The sequence below is a fragment of the Onychostruthus taczanowskii genome, unplaced genomic scaffold, assembly GCF_017590055.1.
Source record: "Onychostruthus taczanowskii isolate IOZ18803 unplaced genomic scaffold, ASM1759005v1 scaffold100, whole genome shotgun sequence".
NCBI lineage: Eukaryota > Metazoa > Chordata > Aves > Passeriformes > Passeridae > Onychostruthus > Onychostruthus taczanowskii.
The window spans coordinates 976,107-993,317 of NW_024496527.1; the positions used below are offsets into that span (position 1 = coordinate 976,107).

The 17,211-nt window shown below is 44.8% G+C and overlaps 1 protein-coding gene across 2 annotated transcripts; it reads left to right on the forward strand.

Moving 5' to 3' along the window:
- The first annotated feature begins 953 nt into the window (after positions 1-953).
- POLE2 (DNA polymerase epsilon 2, accessory subunit) lies at positions 954-16,952 on the forward strand. Of its 2 annotated transcripts, XM_041409843.1 has the most exons (19): positions 954-1,045; positions 2,879-2,979; positions 3,856-3,931; positions 5,380-5,457; positions 6,129-6,222; positions 6,565-6,639; positions 6,910-6,993; positions 7,492-7,548; positions 7,938-7,986; positions 8,882-8,954; positions 9,373-9,545; positions 11,090-11,179; positions 11,353-11,407; positions 11,752-11,811; positions 11,911-11,988; positions 12,352-12,460; positions 15,691-15,867; positions 15,993-16,060; positions 16,780-16,952. In XM_041409843.1, exons 1-19 carry the CDS (start codon positions 978-980, stop codon positions 16,796-16,798), a joined length of 1,584 nt encoding a protein of 527 aa, XP_041265777.1. In that variant the 5' UTR covers positions 954-977; the 3' UTR covers positions 16,799-16,952. The 2 variants fall into 2 exon arrangements, with proteins under 2 accessions (XP_041265777.1, XP_041265768.1); XM_041409834.1 differs by having other exon boundaries at positions 15,691-16,060.
- Positions 16,953-17,211: the final 259 nt, after the last annotated feature.

Sequence of the window (17,211 nt, forward strand, 5' to 3'; positions counted from 1 at the left end):
TAAGGCTTTGAGCAAGCTGGGACAGTGGAAAATGCTCCTCTCCATGGCAGGGGGTGGGATGAGATGAGTTTTAAGGTCTCTTCTCATCCAAACCATTCTGGGATGCTGTGATTATATAAACACAGCCCTGGAGAGCATCCTGTGCTCACAGGACCAATTCACAGTCAGATGTGTTTGATGGATGTTTTGTGGCAAGAAAATCTGACGTGGGAGAGACTCTGGAGTACTGGAGATGCAGAGGAGCCTGTGCTGGGCCTACAGGGAAGAGCAGGGAGAGATATTGTGAGCTACAGCGCCTGTAAAGGAACAAAGTGATACCGTGGATAATTGTATTGGGTACCTTGTGCCAGTCACAGCAAGTTTTATGGAATCAGGGAACTGTTTAGGGAGGAAAAGCCCTCTGTGAAGGTGGAGTCTGCCAAGGCCACCGCTGCCCCGTGTCCCCATATGCCACATCCACACGGTGTTTAAATCTTTCCAAGGATGGGGACTCCACCACTGCCCTGGAACCCTGTGCCAGGCCTGATCCCCCTTTCCATGGGGAAATTCCTGCTGTGCCCACCCTGAGCTGCCCTGGCCCAGCCTGAGGCCGTTCCCTCTGCTCCTGTCCCTGTTCCCTGGAGCACAGCCCGACCCCCCGGCTGTCCCCTCCTGGCAGGAGCTGTGCAGAGCCACAAGGGCCCCTGAGCCTCCTGTGCTCCAGGCTCAGCCCCTTCCCAGCTCCCTCAGCCTCTCCTGGGGCTCCAGACCCTTCCCAGCTCTGTTCCCTTCCCTGGACACGCTCCAGCCCCTCCATGTCTCTTATCACGAGGAGCCTGGCGGTGCCCATCGGTGCCAGCTGAGGGGACAACCCCTGCCCCGCGCCCGGCACCGGCGCTGTCCCCACCCGGGCCGAGCGGGGCCGTGCCGGGCTCCTCCCGCGCGGGGCCGGCCCGGCCTGAGGGGGCGGCCCGGCCGCGTTTGGCGCCACGGCCGCCATGGAGCCCGAGCGGCTGCGGCGCCGCCTCGGCTCCGCGTTCCGGCTGCGGGGGCTCGTCCTGCGCCCGTGAGTAGCGCCGGGCCCGACCCTGCTCCGGTCCCGACCCTGCTCCGGTCCCGGATCCGCGGGGATCGGCCCCGGGCGGGCCTCGGGGCCGGGGAGCGCCGGTGCGGGATGGGGCCGGGGCCGCTCCGCGTCCCCCGCGGCGCCTCCTCGGGATGCGGGGCTGCCTTTCCCACCTCCTCCTCTTTCCCCCGCATCGAGGCCTCTGGAGGCTCCTCCGAAGCCATCTTTCGCCTGTCCGGCTGCTGCGGGCCCCTTCCTTCCGTCCATCCGTCCCTCTCATGACCTGGCTGCCGGCAGAAGCTGCCCGTGGTCTCCCCTCAGAGCCCTCCCTGATGCTGGTGCCGGGTGTTGGCTTGAGTTTTCTGTCTGCCTCTGACCCTGACAACTCTGGGGCCTGAGTTCCACTTGCCACTCTTGTGCTCAGCATTCTTTGCTAGAGGAAGGAATGGCATTCCCAAAGACAGGAATGGTATATTTTCAATATAATAGGATGTGTTATTTAGAGATGCCAAGGTCAATGAAAAGGGATTCCTGCTTGCAGTGGAAGGTGTCATGATTTAAAAGAGACTGGGTCTCCCATCACTCTTATTTTCCCTTTCTTTCTCGTGTGTGTTAATATCAATTAAATTCTGTTGTCGCTGGGATGTGATTATTTTAGAGAGTGCCCTGATACTTTCATTAGAGAGGAGCACAAGTCCAGAACTCCTGACCCCACAGTTCCATGAGCTGAGACACTTTGAAGGTCAGGCTGATCACCAAAATGCCAGTTGGGTTGGCCAGGTGGTGACATTAATAAGAAAATTTTTATCTTTAATGTGAGACCCTTGTGTCAGGTTGAGGGGAAAACCGGATTTCTAAATCTTACATTATTGAGAATTAAAATAACTTATATTTCAAATATATTGCTGAACTGGAGCAGGTCCTGTGGGGGCTGCAGAGGTGCTCCTGGGCTGGAGGCCGTGGGGGAAGCAGGAGGAGCTGGAAGCTCTCTCTGGTGACATCTCAGCTTCAGGGCTGCACCTGGATTTGGAGTCCAAAATGAGGAATATGAGCTGCTGGAATGAGTCCAGAGAGGCCATGGAGCTGCTCCCAGTGAGAATTCCCAGATGCTGAGCTGGAATTGCCAGAGCAGCTGTGGCTGCCCCTGGATCCCTGGCAGTGCCCAAGGCCAGGCTGGACAGGGCTTGGAGCAGCCTGGGGTGGTGGGAGGTGTCCCTGCCATGACAGGGAGATGGAATGGGATGGGATTTAAGGTCCCTTCCAACCCAAACCATTCTGGGATTCCATGAATTGAGGGTCAGAGAACCTGGCCTGGGGAGGATGTGAAGGATTTGGGTTGATTTAGCCTCAGGAAGGGAAGATTCACGATGAGCTAATCCCAGTCTTCCTAAAAGTGAGAAGTGTTCTCAAGGATGCACAGTGACAAGAGACATTTAATTCTTCATTGTAATTGTAATTAAACCTTGAAATTGATGGAGTAGAGAAGTGCTGGAATCTCCCTCAGTGGAAGTTCTCAGGGCTCCACGGGGCCCTGGACAGCATAACCCAAGCCCTGCTTCCAGGAGAAGGTTGGACCACAGGGTCTCCAGAATTCCCTTCAACCTTGGAATTTTTTGTGTGAAGCTGAGGTTCTCCACATCTTCTCCCTGATATTTTCAATCCCAATGATTTTTTTCTTTGACTTAAACCAACGTGCTATTATGCAGAACTAATCATTTCTGCCTTTTTAACCACTAGCTACGTGGTGGTGATGTGCACACCTGCCAAAATCAGCTCAGTTTGTGTCAACAATTGAACATTAATTGCTTTTTGTGCTTTCTCCTCTGGGATTAGGGATGCCCTGAAGTATCTCACTGAAGCTTTCCAGTCCACCAGTGAGGGGGAACTTGACGATATAATTGAAAATGTCATCGATGCCATTGAAAAACAGCCTTGTAAGTAAACAGTTTCTTTTTCTTGAGCCAGTTTTCCTGGAATTTCTGATGTCATCAAGACAAGGACAGTGGCTGGCAGCAGAGGCACTGAGGTGTCACTGTAGTGTGAAGGGTTGATTGAGATAAATGTATTTTTTGGCCCTTTATTTTGGTTAAACACTGAGGTTTGCAATGTCAGCAGAAGACATTTGTGCCATTTAAGAGTTGGCAGTGCAGAATATCCTGACTTTTCCAGGAGTAGTAGCATTATTCAGTGACAGTTACTAAAAGTTTGTCTGGACATCTTTGTACCTGAAACTGTCATTTTAAATACTAAAGTGGAGAGAGTCTATTTACAGGACACAGGGAATGGCTTCCCATGGCCAGAGGGCAGGGATGGATGGAATATTTTGAAAGAATATTTTGAAGGAATATTTTGATAGAATACCTTGAAGGAATTCTTACCTGTGAGGGTGGAGAGGCCTTCAAACTAATTCCAATTATCAGTTTAAATCCATGAAAACAACAATGTGCCATCTCCAGAACTGTGTTGGAATACTTAAGGCAGCAATCCTTGTGATAATGTTCTGGAATCAAATTAACCTCCAGAATGTGAGAGCTCAGCTCTTAACACATTTGTGATATATTTGGCAGCTTTGCATAAACTATAATTGTCTTGTTCTCCGTGTTTGGGGAATTCAGGGTGGGCACAGAGTATTTTTCCCTAGGAATGTGTCCTTTTGGTGGCAATATTAAGTGATCCATCTGAGTGTCATTGCAGAAAACGTGAGTTATTTGTGTGTATTCCCGTGAGGAGACTCAGCCATTTAATGTCACATATTGGAGACTCACTTCCTTCCTTGCTGCAGGTTTAATCCTTGGGATTTTTCTTTCCAGTGTCATCCAACATGATTGAGCAGCCCCTGGTGGAAGCAGCTGTCCAGGAATGCAGCCGGGCTCCGGATGAGGCCATGTAGGGTGACATTAAAAATGTTATGGGGACTTCTGGGAGCTGCTGGCATTTCCTTGTTCCTCCTGGGGAAATGAATGCCAGGCATTGTCTGCAGTCATTGCTCTGTGCTTTTGCCTTCCTGCTGCTGCCTTTGCTCCAGTGATGCCTCAGGTTTAACTTTTATATTTTCACATTCTGAGCTGCTTTATTGTGTGGGGCTGGGCTCCATATTATGGGATGGTGAGCTCTGTGCACAGAGCAGGGAGACAAAACAATTCCTGCTCCAGCTGGGCACCAAGGACAAATGATCCAAATCTCAGCCCAGGAGCACAAACCCCGTGGGCTGGAGAGAGAAAAACAAGCAGGATGGGAGTGCAGGGGCTGAGCTGGAATTGGACACTGAACTGCAATGTGCACATGGAGCAGAGCTGATCCCAGGGAGAGACCCCGGGAGCGCTCGTGCATTTTGGGACCATTTGGGTTCATCTTGGGGGCAGCCCTGGCTGGGCTCTTGTGCTGCCCAAGGTGGATCCATGGAGGAGATCCTTGGAATCAATCCCTGCTTTATTCTGGAACTCCATCCAGCCTCTGTTCTAGGTCAGCCTTCTCAAGGCATCACCAGGTTGCTCCTTGGAGCTTTTATTCTCATGGCTGGGCCTCCAGGGGGCCCTGAGTAGAATCTGGAATTCTGGAGTTCAGCTGCTGGGGTTGTGTGCTGGGTGTGCTGCAGGTGGAATATTAACCAGCACTTCTGGCCATGCTTTATTTGCTTTGCTCTAGATGAAAGTTATCTCAAGTTACTTTTGTTCCTTTCTTTTCTGAAAGCACTTTGGAAAAGTTTTCCTCTGGGGTGCCTGCTCCTGCTTTTTTGTTTAGTTTTTTGAAGCCCTGATTGATTTCCCTTCTGTAATGACAAAGTGTGGAGCAATTACTGGAGTTTCTGAGAACTTTGTGATCCTGATGGATGTGTTTCCTTTCGTGTTCCCATCGTGATGCAAAGCATGAAAAGAGATGGTTTGCTGGGCATGTCAATTAGATCCTGTCATCCCCCAGCCTCTGAGGATGGAGAAAATTTGGGTTTAACTTTCCTCCTTGCTGTTGGAATGTTTATGATGCAGATGGTGTGAGTGTGACTTTTTCTTTGTGGTGCTTTTTTGTACTTAATGTAGGGGTTTTTTGCTCCAGAAGTGAAGAGAAATCCATATGTACAGATTCTCAGTGCAGAGTCATGAAGGGAAAAGCTCTACAGATCACAGAGACAAGTCTTTTTCATCATTTAACTCAAAGGTGCAGGAGAAAATAGACTAGAAATAGGATATAAAATAAGAGAAGTGGTGATGATAGTGAACAAAACAAATGTCATTTTAGCCAACATATTCATCAGTTTGTTTCATCCACTTCATGGAATCACAGAATGGTTTTGGTTGGGAGGTAACATTCAGTTAATGCTGTCACTGTTCTTATTTCAGAGAAAATGTTTTCAACATTATTGGAGCCTTTGACATTCCACGTTATATTTATAATTCAGAAAGAAAGAAGTTTCTGCCGTAAGTCTCCCATATTTTAAGTTTCAAGCACTCCCTGTTTTAAGAACAAAGCCTCTATTTCTATGGCATAAGTCTGGTTTTAATCTTTCTCTCTTGGCTCTGTTCAACTGAAGCCTGAGTGAGCAAAGTAATAAATGTTGAAGACATAAACCAAGTTTATTCCACCTAATGAATAAAAAAGACAGTGAGGCTAAGGACATACATCACTAAAGGTAGTTTGGGGTTATTTTTTTTTCTCACATTGGGCTGTTTAAATTTATTTTTTTAATAAATTTGATCTGTCTGCTGCCTGTATTTATTTCTTAGTCTGTATCTTGCAGCTCCCTGAAGCCCTGGGGGGTTTCTAAGGAGAGCTCCAAACAGTAAAAAAGAAAAATTAGGAGCAGCTGGTAAGAAACTGGAGGAATAATGCTTTTGTTCACAACTGCTTAAAGGCTGCTTTTTTTAAAATGGATTTCTGCAGAGGTCTCTTTGGGTGGAGGGATAAATCTCAGGGCCTGTGAGTTAGAGGGGAATGAAATGGATGCAGAAATGCAGAGACACAGGATCCTGAGCAGGAATGTTCCTAAATCATGGTGCAGCTTTTGCAGCCTCTCTTTTAGATCAAGAAATCATCTTTATGTGGGAAAATACCCCTTTTTTGACATTCTGATTGTGTTAATTCCTTGCAGCCTGTCCATGACTGACCTGCCCAGGCCCAGTTTATTTGGGACTGCCAGGGACAAGGCGGAGCTGTTCCGGGAGCGCTACTCCATCCTCCAGCAGGTCAGGAGTCCTCAGGGATGGATCCCACTTCTTCCAAAAACACATCATGCTCTCTGCCTCATAAACCCTCTGCCTTCCAGCTTGTCACAAAAAACTTCTTTTAGCAGCCTTACTAAGATGCTTTCATGACACTTTTTTTAGGCTTAGTTTTATTACCCGGTGTTATTGATCATCTGTTTATTGGAAGTAAATTCTTGTCAAAAGGACTGAATTATTAAAAGTTGCTGGATGAAGTAGAGTAAGAACTTTCTGAAGTGTTTTGCATAGTGCTTGTAGCAGACTGACTTTTTGGCAGTGCTCGTTTATTTTTAAACTGAATCACTTCCATTTTGGTTTGTGCAGAGGACTCACAGACATGAGCTGTTCACTCCTTCACCAGTTGATGCTCATCCTGATGATAGCAAGAACAAATTCCAGGTAAAAAAATGGAGTTCTTTCCAGTTTTAATCCAAATAATCACAGCAGTTCTTTGTGCTAGCAGCCACTATTGGGAATTTTCTCCTAAGGCACATTGAGAAACAAGGCTCTGGTGTTGGTAATGAGCCTGTAGCCTCTGGCTCATCTGTGTCTTCATGTACAGCCATGTCCTGTGTGGGGCTTTGCCTTGCTTGGGAGAAAGCAAGCAACAGAGTTTGAGTTTGGAGAGTTTGGTTTGATTCTGATTGGATTCTTTGCCTTTGATCCCAGCTAAAGACAGTGGAAACTCTCTTGGGCAATCCAGCTAAAGTGGGAGAAGTGATTGTGCTTGGGATGATCACTCAGCTCAAGGAGGTGAGTTCTTTTTTGCTGTGGAGTCTCTGATCACTGCTCATTCAGTGCTGTAATGCATTAAAAAATGAGAAAACTTAAATATCTCACACTTACCCATTCTAAGAGACTTTTCCTCAAGCATTCAGTGCCAGTGTGTGTGGAAAATGTCTTTCTTTGTCTTCCCACTATAAAATTTTTATGTCAGCAACCAGAAGCAGTTAGGTTTTTTAGGCTTGTCCCTTCTTGAGAGGCTGGAGCTTCCAGTGGCTGAGTTTGGACTTGCCAGTGCCCTGGCCTGTGCTTTTAGGGGGAGAGCACCAGCAATCCCAACTGCAGCAGCTCCCAGGGAAGCTGCTGAGATACATTTACTACAAATGACTTTATTTTCAGTTCTTGCCAGATTAAAACATTAAACTCAGCCAAGTAATTTCTTAATTAATTTCTGACTGAGAGAAGCTTCTGACTGAAGCATTTGTGTGTTTGGTATATTTTGCTTTATTAATGAATCCTGTTTTTTAGGGGAAATTTTTCCTGGAAGACCCCACAGGAGTGGTCCAGCTAGACCTTAGTAAAGCAATATCCTTTTGCTGTGATGGAAGAGCTGGAGGAGTTTCCTGTAGACCTTCAGGATTTGAAATTGATCAGTAAATCAATGCTGACCATTCAGAATTACACACTGAGAGCTGCAGCTCTGTCTTTCTCCTTTGTTTGCAATTCCTTGGCTGCTGCAGCTCCTGCCTTTCCCTTGGACACGGTCACTTTCCCTCCCCGTGGAAGCAGAGCCTGTTCCATTTCCTGGGCTCTCTCTGGACTTACCTGCTCGTGTACCAGGGAATTTCCAGGCTCTTCAGGCAGCCTGTGAACTTTCAGTGCTGTCCAAATCTGTTACACCAGCTGGAAAGCAAATTTTGCTTCAAAAACCTGCTTTAAATCTAAAAAAATTACATTCCTTAACCTTCCTGCACCAGTTCCACAGTGGGTTATACACTGAATCCTCCTTTGTTCTGGCAGAAGGTAAAGCAGACCGGGTTTATTTTTTTAGCTTGTAATAAATTATTCTGTTCAAGCTGTGGCTGCCAGATGTGGCTGAGCAGAGAAGTCTCGTTTTGGTGACCATCAGTGAGTTTGGGACTGAGATTTTTGGCCTTCAGCTTTTGCTGTGACTCTGGAGGCAGAGAGGAGGAATTTGGGGGTGTTGGGGCATGTGAGGCTCTGGAGCAGCTTTGAGGATTGGCCCCAGCATGCTTGGAGAAGTTATGACTGGATTAGGAAGACAGCCTGGAATAAGCAGAGGAATGATTTAATGATCTGAAAATACTGCTCTGCGCTGGCAAAGCTTTGGTCCTTTAATGAGGCTTCTCATTAGGATGATGTAAGAGCTTGCAGTTTTGGAGCCTTGTTGTAGCAAAAAAAAAAAAAAGGCAAAAAAAGCTATTTCTGTATGTGGAATGTTCCTCTGTGCAAGATCCATGATCTCAGTCTGTTTTCTGGTGTGTCTTATGCTTGGAAGAAGAATTTTGGAGCAGAAGTGAGAGTGGGGATAAATAAATAAATCACCAAGATCCTTCTGTTCTCAGCAGGGGGATTTGAGACAAGGATGGGAACCCTTCCAGGACAGGGCCAGCAAAATCATGCAGTCCTCCTGGTGTGCTTGAGGAGCTTGTCCATGTGGCTGTGCAGCAGATCTGCAGTGGCTGGGCTTCAGAACAAAGTTGTTTTCCTTCTCAGCCCTTTTTCCACCCGGATCTTTGCCTGCTCTGGTTCTGTGGAGCTGCCACAAGAGAGGGATTGATGGAGGCTGGGACTGGCAGTGCAGCACGGCTGCCAACTCTGACTCATGTCTAGGACATGATGCTGTTAGAAAAGCTGAAGGGTTATTTTGCTGTTTTGCTCTTCCAAAACCTCCTAGGTTGGTATGAAGATGAAGTTTTTCACGTGAACGCTTTTGGATTTCCGCCCACTGAGCCTTCTGCCACCACGAGGTACAAAAGTGGCTTTTGGCAGCCTCACTCCCTGTTTTCCTAGGGGTTTCTAAGTAAGATCATTGTTATTTTGTAATTTCTCTGACATTCAGGTATGTTATTCTTCCTCCTCCCCAAATGCTTTAAAATAAATACCGTTTTAAGGAAGCAATTCTGGGACTTAGAGGCACTAAAGCCTGTAGTGTTGGCAGAAAAACCCTTCCAAAGGCCTTTGGGTTCTGCATATTAATGGAAATTGGGATGTAAACCCTTCTCAATGGCAAATGGGAATAATAAATTCCTTGTTGCTGAGAGAATGGATCCCTGGGACAGTGGAAGGTGTCCCTGCCCATGGCAGGGGCTGGAATAGGATGAGCTTTAAAGGCCCTTTGAACCCAAGCCATGCTGGGATCCTAACTGGAGCATTTTAATGATGCAGAGCCTTCTATGGGAATATCAACTTCTTTGGAGGGCCTTCCTCATCATCAGTAAAGGCTTCTGCAAAGCTGAAGCAGCTGGAGGAAGAGAATGAAGATGCCATGTTTGTGTTTGTGTCTGATGTGTGGCTGGACCAAGCAGAGGTGCTGGAAAAGCTTCACATGATGTTTTCAGGTAGGTGAGAATTGCTTACACTCTCAACCTTGTTTGCATGATTTGTTTCCATAAATTCTTGGTACAAATGGTGGTTTGACCTGTAGCCATTTTCTAGGCTGTGGTAGGAATGTTTCCCTTGCTCCTGGAAGCTCTTCCTGGGGTAAGCTTGAAGACTAATTCCTTAGTTCAGAGAGATGAATGCTGCCAGATGGGATATTGGGAATTGGGAATTCCTGGCTGGGATGGAATTGCCAGAGCAGCTGTGGCTGCCCCTGGATCCCTGGCAGTGCCCAAGGCCAGGCTGGAGGGTTTGTCCCAGGGTTTGGAGCAGCCTGGGACAATGGAAGTGTCCCTGCCATGGCAGGGGTGGAATGGGATGGTCTTTAAGGTCCAGCCCAACTCATTCCAGGATTCTGGGATCAGTAACGGGGACAGCACTGGGAAAAACCAGCATTTATGAATTGCTCCTTTGTATTGCAGCAGTTTGGGAACAGCTTGTCCCTCCTGCCTCGGGCAGAATGGAAGTGTGAGAGAGTGACTGCTTTAAAAACAACCCAGAATTCAGGGTGGGAAGCTGCTCCTCACCAAAAGGGAGCTGGACACAAATGAGCAGAGTCGTGCAGAAGTTAAAAAGCCAGTTCAGTGTCTGGGTCAGAGCTGGCAAATCCTGTGGGCAAGCTGGGCTTGATGCAGGGTTGCAGGTGCTGAGGGCAGAAGGGGACTTTGGTCAGTGAGGTTTGTGTGCTGAGCTCACCTGGCAGAGGTGCACACCTTGCATTTGCTATTTTGAGACTTCACCAGGCAAGTGATAACCTTCTTAATTATAAACTAAACGAGCAGCTGTGGGGGAGAGCAAGGAAAAATATTGATGAGCCCTTTCTCTGGGATCAGCAATTCTGTTCCATTTACCAGCCCCTTTGAAAACCAGTGAAGTAGATCCAAGTGTGATTCTGTGTGTCAGGAAAATGGAGAGTAACTGGGATGTGAGATGAATGCCTGAGTAGCTGTTTCTATTTTTATTTCAGGGATGGGAATCAGGTTTCTTTTTTCCCCTGCTTTGCTTTGAAGCAGTTAATGGGTGAGGTTGTGAGCACTCATCAGATCCTCAAACTGCTCAGGGAGTTCCAGTTACTGTTGCTTTATAATGCCAAAGGGGGAATTGGATGTTGGGAGAGCCCTGAAATTGAAATGATCAGGGAGGTTAATAGCAACCCAGTGCTGCCTGCTTGCTGTTTTCCTCTTGAAGGCAATAATACATTTAAAAATGGCATTATTTATAATAATTGCACTTGGTATAATTCTGTGACTGGGCCAGGAGTTGGATACACACAAACACTGCTGGGACTCAGCCTGTAAATGCCAGGGGGCTCCCTCAAAGTGACATTTGTACATTGCCATCCCCTTTTTGAGCTAAAAACAGCCTGGATCAAGAAAATCAGTCAGGTGTATTAATAGCAGCAGGGCTTGAAGTGCTGTTTCAGTTCCTGCTTTTCCTGGAATGGGCTGAGTGCTGGAAGGTGCTGGAGTGGATGGATACACTCACAGATCCTCTCTTTTCCCAGGTTATTCCTCTGCACCTCCCACCTGCTTTTTCTTCTGTGGAAATTTCTCATCTGCACCATATGGCAAAAATCAAATCCAGTCCCTGAAAGGTAGGGAGGTCTTTGTAAACAGCCAGACATGTGCACTAAACTAAAATAATAATGGCAAACAAATGAAGAGAGCAGAAAATAAACCCTTTAAAAAAAAAAAAGCAGAGGGGGGATTCACCCAAGGTGTGTTTAATTCTAACCAGGTGTTGTGTCCTGTTTTTCCCTGACTCCAGGTTCTTTGAAGGCTCTGGCAGATATTATATGTGAATATCCCAGCATCCATAAAAGGTACAGAGCAAGGGGAAATCTGTTTATTTTGTGAAGCCTTTAATGACCTGAAGAAGCTGAGAGTTACCCTGTTTTCTCTGTCCTGTGAGCCAGCTGTGATCAGATAAAAAGCTGGTTTTGTAACAGGCCTGCAGGTTTGTTTGGGAGCAGGGTGAGTTTGATTGTATCTCAAATAGCTTGGGCATGGAAACTGCTAATGAGGGAGCAAGGTCCCTCCCTGGGATACTTTCCTGGCTCCTGCTCTCTGAATTCAGAACATCAGACCCAGTTTTTAGGATCAGTTTATGCAAAAGAGATTTGTTAAAATTCATTTTTAATTTTTTTTTTATATATATTTTTTGCAGTAGTCGATTTGTGTTTGTCCCTGGTCCTGAAGATCCTGGGCCTGGTGCTATTTTACCAAGGTCAGTTTGCTTCACTCCCTCACATCTTGGAATTTTGAGTGAAATTTGAGTTAAAGATGGTTAAAGAGTCTTTGTTGATACCTCTGCTATTTATTTTAGACCCCCCTTGGCTGAAAATATCACTCAGGAATTCAGACAGCTGGTGCCATTTTCAGTTTTCACCACAAATCCCTGCAGGTAACCATGTAACTGCTAATTTTTTAAATAATTTTTTTAAAATAACTAAATTATTTGCAAATATAATGTTCAAAACCTAGCACATTTTGAGGAAAATTTGCCTTAAGTTTTTCAAATTAATAGAATTCTTCACTTTCATGAATTGTAATCAGTTTTAAATGCAGTAAGACATAAAAAAATAAGTGAAGGAAGGAAGTAGTGCTAAAAATATTGATACTGAATATAAAAATCCTGCTCAAAAGCATCATAAGGGAAAGTATTATTTTCATTCAATTGTCTGTATTAGAGGGAGATCAACTTTCTAATGCATCTTCCTCATCTTTAGGTTAACCTTAATTAATTTCACTGCTGTTTTCTGCCCAGGGTTCAATACTGCACCCAAGAAATCATTATTTTTCGGGAAGATTTGGTCAACAAAATGTGCAGGAACTGTGTCCGCTTCCCAAGCAGCACCATGGACATTCCCAACCATGTGAGTCAGTGGAGTTCAGCACTTTTTGCCAAGATTTTTGGTTTTATTGATCAGCAGGGCTGGATTTTGGGGGCTCTGATCCTTGTTCTTGTGCCACATTGCATGAGTAACCCAGAGGGGTTGTAAGAAGGATTTATACATTTAGTATTCTTATTTTTCTTTACATTTTGACAGCAAAATATCTCAAACCATGATAGTTTAAGGTGGGATTGAGTCATTCTGTCACACTGGAGCTGCCCTTGAACACAGAACTTCAGAGCAGAACCAACCATCAATGTCCTGCCAAGAAACACTTGATTCCTAAAGGCAAATTTTAATGCAAAATACCATTTTTTTAAGATTTGATCGGTTACCTGATGCCATTTGCAGTAAAGCAGCAGGTCACTTCCTCTAAAATTCATCTGCTTGTTTTATCTCCTCACTTGAAATGGAAATTGTGCTCCTCACACATCAGCAGCGTGCTCTGGTTTGGTTCCAGCTCATGAGTGCACAGCAGGAGCTGATGGGATTTACTGAAATAACTGCATGGGAACCATCCAGGTAGTCCTGGCTCACTGCAGTGGTGGATGGAGCCTGGTTTTATTTATTTTACAGGAGTTTTTGTGTTTGTTTGCCTCAGAAAGTTGTTTTTGCTCAGTGTCTCTGTGAACACCCCGTGGACACTGAGGTTCCTTGGTTTTGTGGGCACGTTTGCATTCCTGACACTTCCCTGTCCTCATGCTGGGCCTTCCAGGAAGGAAATGTAGAATTGCAGCACTTTCTGCAGCTTGTTTTATGCATACTCCACTTTGCCTTTTTTGCCTATTTTACTTCAGCCATCAGTGTTAAAAAAAAAAAAAAAAAGAGGGAAATTTTGTCACAAAAAAAGGAAAATCATCTGGGAATCAAATTATTTCTTCAGTTTAGGGAAAGGACTTTTTGAGTGTGGGTCTTGTGGTTAACTGGAAAGCAATAAGGAAAATAAAAACCAAAAAATGAGAGTTGTGGCAGTGCTGGTGCCTTCTGGGCTGGAGGAGCAGGTAGGTTCTCCTGGAGAGTCTGATTGATAATTGTGACATCTTCAAATCCTGGCCCTTAAAAAGGCCTTTGTATTAAAACCCCCACAAGTGAAGAAAGGAAAGAGCTGGAGGAGAGTCACTGCTTGCTTGACTCTAGAAATCATTAATAATCATCAGGAATGAGATACAAAAAAGCCCCAAACATTTCCAGGCTCAAAAAGCTTCTTTATTAACACACACTGACAGTGCAGGGATGAACTGAGCTTGCAGCAAATGTTCAAACCAAGTCTTTGTGGGGTTTTTATTTGCAGTTTGTAAAGACCATTTTATCTCTGGGGATAAATGCTTCAAATGTTTCAAACCAAGTGTTCGTGGTGATGCCTCAGGTTTGGCTTTTCTATTTTCACATTCTGTGCTGCTTCAGTGTGTGGGGCTGGCTTCACATCAGGGCACGGTGAGCTCTGTGCACAGAGCAGGGAGACAAAACAATTCCTGCTCCAGCTGGGCACCAAGGACAAATGATCCAAATCTCAGCCCAGGAGCACAAACCCCGTGGGCTGCAGAGAGAAAAACAAGCAGGATGGGAGTGCAGGGGCTGAGCTGGAATTGGACACTGAACTGCAATGTGCACATGGAGCAGAGCTGATCCCAGGGAGAGACCCCGGGAGCGCTCGTGCATTTTGGGACCATTTGGGTTCATCTTGGGGGCAGCCCTGGCTGGGCTCTTGTGCTGCCCAAGGTGGATCCATGGAGGAGATCCTTGGAATCAATCCCTGCTTTATTCTGGAACTCCATCCAGCCTCTGCTCTAGGGCAGCCTGCACAAGGCATCAGTGGGGGAGATTTTTTGCAGTTTGTGAAGACCATTTTATCCCAGGGGATAAATGCTTCAAATGCTTAAAACCAAGTGTTTGTGTGTTGTTTTTGTTGCAGTTTGTGAAGACCATTTTATCCCAGGGTATTGCTTAAAACCAAGAGTTCATGGTTTCTTTTTTTGTTGTTGTTTTTGTTTGTTTGTTTTTTGGATTTGTTTGTTTGTTTGTTTTAGTTTTGAAGACCATTTTATCCCAGGGGATAAATGCTTCAAATACTTAAAACCAAGTGTTTGTGGGGGTTTTTTTGTTGCAGTTTGTGAAGACCATTTCATCCCGGGGGTAATGTTTTAAACCAAGTGTTTGTGTGTTCTTTTTGTTGCAGTTTGTGAAGACCATTTTATCCCAGGGGTTCTGCTTAAAACCAAGTGTTTGTGTGTTGTTTTTGTTGCAGTTTGTGAAGACCATTTTATCCCAGGGTAATGCTTAAAACCAAGTATTTGAGGGTTTTTTGGGTTTTTTTTTGCAGTGTGTGAACCCCATTTTATCCCAGGGGTAATGCTTAAAACCAAGTGTTTGTGGGGTTTTGTGTTTTAGTTTGTGAAGACCGTTTTATCCCAGGGGATAAATGCTTCAAATACTTAAAACCAAGTGTTTGTGGGGGTTTTTTGTTGCTGTTTGTGAACCCCATTTTATCCCAGGGGTATTGCTTAAAACCAAGTGTTCATGGTTTCTTTTTTTGTTGTTGTTTTTGTTTGGTTTTTTTTGTTTGTTTGTTTTAGTTTGTGAAGACCATTTTACCCAGGGGATAAATGCTTCAAATACTTAAAACCAAGTGTTTGTGGGTTTTTTTTGTTGCAGTTTGTGAAGACCATTTTATCCCAGGGGTACTGCTTAAAACCAAGTGTTCATGGTTTATTTTTTTGTTGTTGTTTTTTGTTTGTTTTTTGGTTTGTTTATTTGTTTGTTTGTTTTAGTTTGTGAAGACCATTTTACCCAGGGGATAAATGCTTCAAATACTTAAAACCAAGTGTTTGTGGGGGTTTTTTGTTGCTGTTTGTGAACCCCATTTTATCCCAGGGGTATTGCTTAAAACCAAATGTTTGTGGGTTCTTTTTGTTGCAGTTTGTGAAGATCATTTAATCCCACGGGTAATACTTAAAACCAAGTGTTTGTGTGTTCTTTTTGTTGCAGTTTGTGAAGTTTTGAAGACCATTTTATCCCAGGGGATAAATGCTTCAAATACTTAAAACCAAGTGTTTGTGGGGGTTTTTTTGTTGCAGTTTGTGAAGACCATTTCATCCCGGGGGTAATGTTTTAAACCAAGTGTTTGTGTGTTCTTTTTGTTGCAGTTTGTGAAGACCATTTTGTCCCAGGGATAACGCTTTAAACCAAGTGTTTGTGTGTTGTTTTTGTTGCAGTTTGTGAAGACCATTTTGTCCCAGGGGCACCTGAGCCCGCTGCCGCTGTACGTCAGCCCCGTGTTCTGGGCCTATGACTCCTCGCTGCGGGTTTATCCCCTGCCAGACGTGCTGGTCACTGCTGACAAACACGACCCCTTCACCGTCACCAGCTCCGAGTGCCTCTGCATCAACCCCGTGAGCACTGCCCCGCACCCCCTCGCCCCCTGCACTGCCGTTTCCCTCACACCAACGTGGGTTCCCTCACACCAACGGGGGTTCCCTCACACCAACGGGGGTTCCCTCCCCTTTTTCCTTCGCAGGGTTCGTTCCCCAGAAGTGGATTTTGCTTCAAGGTGTTCTACCCTTCCAACAAGGCAGTTGAAGACAGGTGAATTGGTTTTTCTTGTGAGTTTCTGATTGTCAGGATGAAAAGCACAGGAAATTGGTGATATTTGAATGTTCCAGCAGCTTAAGTCACGTTTCATACTTAGGCAGTGTAACAAATCCAAATGCCCAGAACTAAAGCAATAAATGCAGAAATTACAAATATCAGTGATGGAAAGCACAATTCAGAAGTAAAAGGAGGGATGATTGCACTGCCTGATTTTCAGTGATAGAGACCTAACTGGGAAGCAGATTTGTTTCTGGGGATGATGGTTGTTACATAAATTAATTAAATTTAGGAAAAAAATTTTGCTTCATTTTGTGATAATCATCAAGCCCAGAAGCCACTTCCAGGTTTGATTTCACATGTTTTTAAACCTGCACTTGTGCATTCCACTGACAGGAGAAAAGACAGCTGCAACACCAAAAAAGTATTAAAATCCATCAAAGTGCTTAAAATGGATGAAAATTTACCTGTTTGAAATAATGATGGTATAACCCATTAGGAAAAGCATAAATTTATCTTCTTCTTGTTGGAGAAGCCTTCTCAGGGAATTAATAATGGGTCAGCCTGAATATAGAAAATATCACACCATGAGGTACTTTAGGTCTTTAAATAGTTGAAAACATTATCAAGTCTTTGCTAGATAAAGAAATAGAAGAGCATTATGAACTATTTTTAAAATAAGCCTTCTAAATACTGTTTTTCTTTGGTGTTTTCAGCAAGCTTCAAGGACTCTGAATTTCTGTGGCACTGAAAAAAGGCAGTGAACCCATGGGAAACCAACTGTAGCTCTTACTTTTTACATGCCTAAGTTCTGTGATGTATTGTGGACTTTTTGTAAAAAATGTCAAAGACTGATTTGTTTTTACACAAATAAACTTTTACAGGAAAAGACACTGGTGTCAGTTTAGATAAATTGTAAAGTCAGAGTGAAAAACAACTGGCAAAGCATAAAAAAAAGGTTAAGTGGAGGAACCAGCTGTATCAAACAGGAAAGGAACATCTTTTAAAAAAAAGAATGAAAGATAACTTGGATAGCTGGTTATCTGCAGGGAGCCTGGAAGGAGAGGGGCAGGATTTTGCTTTGGGAATGCCCAGGAAAGATCTGTGAGGTGTTCCATGACAGCAGCAGCTGCTTGAAGATGGTGCTG

Excerpts from the sequence above, each read along its gene's own strand:
- POLE2 (XM_041409834.1), top strand. The coding sequence starts at position 978 with ATGGAGCCCGAGCGGCTGCGGCGCCGCCTCGGCTCCGCGTTCCGGCTG. Across the intron at positions 6,640-6,909 it reads ATAGCAAGAACAAATTCCAG|CTAAAGACAGTGGAAACTCT; the intron begins GTAAAAAAATGG and ends CTTTGATCCCAG. Across the intron at positions 11,989-12,351 it reads TTCACCACAAATCCCTGCAG|GGTTCAATACTGCACCCAAG; the intron begins GTAACCATGTAA and ends TTTTCTGCCCAG.